We start from the raw sequence: 5,190 nt of genomic DNA on the forward strand, positions 1-5,190 counted from the left end.
GAAAAAATTATATTATAATAAAATTATTATATGAATATTAAAAATTAATTATTAAATAAATTATTATGTATATATTATTTAATTTATTTTTTTCAAAGATAAAAATATATTTCATTAAATTTGGTAAATGAAATACAGAATTCATGTCAGGATAAAAATAAGACTTGTGAACTAACTCATGAGAAGCTACTAGAAGTATCGAGAATAAAAATTGAGGCTAGTTGGTTCCTTAAAGACAAAGAGATTCGAATAGAAATCGAGGCTAGTTGGTTCCTTAAAGACAAAGAGATTCCTAGTTTTCCAACAGTTTCAACATAGAATAGCAAGCAGTTGTGTTCTGATTGTCACCACCCATTAAGGCTATGTACGTTTGGTTGGAAGGAAAGAAATAAAGAGGAAAGAAAGAAGATGAAAGAAATTAAGTGGATTTTTATTTTTCTTAAATGTGTTTAGATGGAAGGAAAATAAAAAAGAAAGAAATGTTATAAAAAGACAATTTTATCTTTATATTATAAAATATATTAAAAAAGTAAATAGATAATATTAGAAGTAAAGAGAGAGAATTAGTTCTCTCTATTTTCTTTCCAATGGTGGATCCACCAATTTTTTTACATCCCTTTTCCTTTTTCTCTTATTTCTCTCCTCAACCAAACCATGAAAAATAATCATTTTTTCCCTCCTTTTTCTTTTCTTTTATTTTTCTTTCAAATAAACATAGCCTGAACGAATATACTCCGTCATGGTGTTCCACCAAGACCAAAATTTAGTAGTTAGATGGGTGGAGAGACATAAATTCAGAGAACTATTGGACCAAATATCTCTTATAACTGGACATTACATAAGACAGTGAAAGATTATTTTGTCCTCTTCTTGGCAACAGAGACACAGTGTCAGTGTTATAGGAAATCTTCAATGAATCTGGACTAGAATCGGGAGTCAACTATGGAGGCACTTTTAAAGGAACAGATTGATTTTGTGAGGGAGCTTTGTCTTCTAAAGGTTGATCCAAAAAACTTTTTGCTGCATATGGGTTGAACAGAATTTAAGCGAAAGATGTAAGAATAGATACACTATTCTATAGCTTCATATTGGATCATATTTTTTTTATTTAATTTATTTTTAATATATATTTTATTTATATAATTGATCCTGTGACTAATTTTTTTTTTTATATTTGTGGTTTATGTTATAATTATTGTAGTAATGGCTCCAATAATTTAGAATGCTGAGCTGTTAGTAAAATACTAATAATAAAAAAAGAAAAAGCAGCTACAACAATGACTTTGATTGCAACCTTAATTATTGTTTTCTTCCGCACCAAAACAATTTAAATAAGAACGATTTATCTGACACAAAACGCATGGTCTTTTGAATCCAATTATCTGGATGTTTGTTTTGTTATCTATTATTAATATTCCTATCACTGGAACAATTTAAGCTTAAGTTAAATATTAAAAGGAGCTTTTGACAAATGATGCATTGAGACATGGCCCGATCCGGCTCAAAAATTCGGCCTGGCTCCGAACACTTTAGGGACTAATTTGATGTGATTTTATTGGGTTTAGGGTTAGGTAAGGGTCTCAAAAATAGACCCGGTTATTATTTCGGGTCGGGTCTGGGCCATAACTCGGGTCACCCGAACTCGGCCCGGTAGCCCGATCATCATACACAATTAATATTTTGTGTTATTAGTGATGGATCATGGCTATTCTTATGTGGAATTTAAGTATTGTAAACCTTAATATTTTGTATTATTAGTCATTATAAGACTATAAGTTAATGTTTTATGTTTAGAATTTATAAGACTTTAGACTAATACATAATATTGTGTTATTTGTATTGATTTAAATATTTGGTGTTATTAGACAATATTAGTATTGATTGTGATTATGCTTTAATTTTGAAGAAAGGTTGGTTCTTTGTTACATTTTTCTAAATGAATTTTACCATGTCAAATAATAGTTGGAGTCTTGGAAATTTGGATATTTTTACACTTTAGCTTACAAGAAGGTATCAACGTAATGTAATGTTAACGGCCCGGTTTTCACCCGGTATAATTGTGACCCGAAAGTGTGTTGATTTTATCGGGTTTAGAGTCAGGTTCGAGTTTAATAAATAAATCTAGTGTATATTTTGAGCTGAATCTGGGTTACATCAAATCCGGTTTCACCCGACCCATATGCACCCTAATTAAGACATTGTTGCCACTTTCATTATTATTATTTAAAAAAAAAAAACACATGTTTATCTTCACTTTTTTGTGGTTATTAAAATTAAAATATAAAATGTAGGTTGACATCTTTGACTGCATCTCCTTATATTGGAATCCGACAATTATTCCTTTGTTCCATTATTATCAAATAAAAATGTAATTCGACATATTTATTTAGTGTATTATTGTATAGAATTGGAATCCTATTTAAATTAAGTATATACAGTTTATACTTATCTAATAATTTATTGAAGTATCAGTTGATGCAACTTATCACCAAATGTCAATTAATTTTTCTTTGCGCTAATTAAAGGGGTGTTTGGTGGAAGGAATATATGATCCATAAAAATATTGTATCAAAGAATGTTTTCTCTACTTGTCTTACAAAAATATTGTTTCTTTATGATTAAAAATTCTTAGGAATATCTTTTGAGATTTTCAAGAATAAATTTAAATTAAAACTTGTTTGGTCTATATATCTANNNNAATGTATTTAATTATTAATTTATTATAACTTATTGATGTGTACTTTAGTACCTGAAATAAAGATTCCATATCAATATATGAAAAAGGACCATTATAATTTTGTCAATATAAATTGCAGCACATGGCATTTTAATCATGATACATGAGTCCAAAAATACAAGCCGTTTTCTCTGGACGACTAATGTTTTTTTAATTTGTATAAACTTTTTAAGAATAGAGAATCCTTGACACAAGTTAAAATGTTTTCCAAATATTGGTTAGAATGATAAGTATTTTGATTTTTGTCAATGAAGACTCTAAAAATTTAAAGAAAAAGTTTTTTATGAAAAAAAAAAGTTTTATCCTTTTTATAAGACTTTAGTTATGAATTTAATTTTGATGTACTGTGAATATTTTTTTTTACGATATTCTCCACCCGACAAATTAAGAATTAATTTATTGCGGATCGAAACTCCATTTAAAAGTTTATTACTGGTCAAAACGGAATTCAAACCCCGACACTAGTGAGCTAACTAGTAGACAAACCTAACTTGCTTCATGCAGGATCAATGTAAAGTAACTTTACACGTACATTCAATTACATAATGTCACATCATAAAAAATAATTACTATTTTTATTCACCGCGTGAACGATCGTTCAAAAGAATGGATGTGATTTTTTTTTTCTAAAATTAGGAATGAAACTCAAATCCATAACCTGTAGGTGAGGATAGGGAGATTACTATGCCATTTGAGCTGTAACTAGTTGGCAAAGAACAGATATGATTGCAAGACTGTGTAAAATTACACTGCATCAAAATTAAGATCAAACCAAATTAATTGAATTTCTAATAATAAAATTCGAATGTGAATAGTTGAATAATCGACATTAAGAAAAGATTATTGTAAAACATACTATCTATCTGAAGTGTCAACATATATAACGAGTATGTGTGTGTCTAGTGTGTGAACATAACCTTAAAGAATGCTTCAAGAACAACTAATAGTGACATTTGTTTTTTGAAGCCCTTGAATTTCATTATTCCCTATTTTCTAAGTCGAATATATATGTCCGCGCCAAAGCAAGGTCCGTTCTCCAGCGGCCGAGAAATCTCGGCCGCTGAAGAGGGAAAGAATAAGGAAGGTGGTGGACATAGTAGAAAGGAGAAGAAGGTTCCTTGGATGAAGCTATTCTCATTTGCTGATTTTTATGATTGTGTTTTAATGAGTGTTGGATCCATTGGGGCATGTGTTCATGGTGCTTCTGTTCCTGTTTTCTTTATTTTCTTTGGAAACATGATCAATGTTACTGGCTTGGCTTTCCTTCATCCCAAACAAGCTTCTCATCAAGTTGCCAAGGTTTGTTTAATTAATTTTTGTGCTTTTATACATCTTATTATATCAACATACTCCATACAAAACATTATAGTAAACACATATAATGGTAGCTATGTTAACTATATAATTTTGACGGTGAAAATTCGAGTACACTCAATTTTAACTACACGTAAATTTTCACCTTATATATTATATGCCAGAAAATATTAATATTTTTTCTATTTTGCAGTATTCGTTGGATTTTGTGTATCTAAGCATAGTAATATTGTTTGCGTCTTGGACAGGTATGAACAATTTTAGGGTTAAATAAGTTTTTTATTTTCATGTATATCATTTTAGTTTATTAAAATTTAAAACTTCATTTATTTTAAATTTGAGTTTAATTTTGATGCACACAGTCGTGCAATTACATCCGTTTTCTTAGATAACCATTGACACGGTCAATGTAAAAAGTAATTATTTTTACTGGTGTGGATTGGATGCACATGTAAAACTACTTTACATTTGACAGTGCATCGATCAAAATTAAATTCTGTAAATTTTGTGGTTAATTTGCTATGTTGAATGTTGATATAACAAACATAAATGTTACTTAATAAGAATTTCTGTTAGTGTTATTTAATTGCCTAATTTTGATTCATTATTGAGTATGAAAATACAGAGGTTGCTTGTTGGATGCACAGTGGGGAACGTCAAGCAGCAAAGATGAGAATGGCTTATTTAAGATCAATATTGAATCAAGATATTACTTTATTTGATACAAATGCATCAAGTGCTGAACTTATTTCTGCTATTACAACTGACATTATTCTTGTTCAAGATGCACTATCTGAAAAGGTATACTCTAATAATTTTTTCTTAAAAAAAATAAGTTTAATTTTAATGTATTCACGACATAAAATATTTTATACGGTTGTGTAATCACATTGTATTTTTGGATAACTATTCACGCGGTCAATAAAAATACTAGTTACTTTTGATAATATGGTGTTACGTGATTGGATACACGTGTAAAATTGTTTTACACTGACATCAAAATTAAATTCTAAAAAAATTAGATAATAAACAAGTTTCACTTTTACTCTCCAATTTTCCACCCTTAAAATGTTGATTAATATTTCTGTCTCTATATCCATTGTGATTGATAATAAATAAATAAGTTATTCTAATATGAT

The 5,190-nt window shown here is 28.8% G+C and overlaps 1 protein-coding gene across 1 annotated transcript in view; it reads left to right on the forward strand.

Annotated features, from left to right (window-relative positions):
• Nucleotides 3,674-5,190, forward strand: part of LOC107614655 (ABC transporter B family member 10-like) — an 11,373-nt gene continuing 9,856 nt past the window's right edge. Inside the window, exons 1-3 of the mRNA XM_016316797.2 lie at nucleotides 3,674-4,036; nucleotides 4,245-4,299; nucleotides 4,677-4,852. Of these exons, the coding sequence (XP_016172283.2) occupies nucleotides 3,746-4,036; nucleotides 4,245-4,299; nucleotides 4,677-4,852 (522 nt within the window). The 5' untranslated portion in view covers nucleotides 3,674-3,745. The remainder of the gene's footprint in view (nucleotides 4,037-4,244; nucleotides 4,300-4,676; nucleotides 4,853-5,190) is intronic.

Source organism: Arachis ipaensis, chromosome B09, assembly GCF_000816755.2.
Source record: "Arachis ipaensis cultivar K30076 chromosome B09, Araip1.1, whole genome shotgun sequence".
Taxonomy (NCBI): Eukaryota; Viridiplantae; Streptophyta; class Magnoliopsida; order Fabales; family Fabaceae; genus Arachis; species Arachis ipaensis.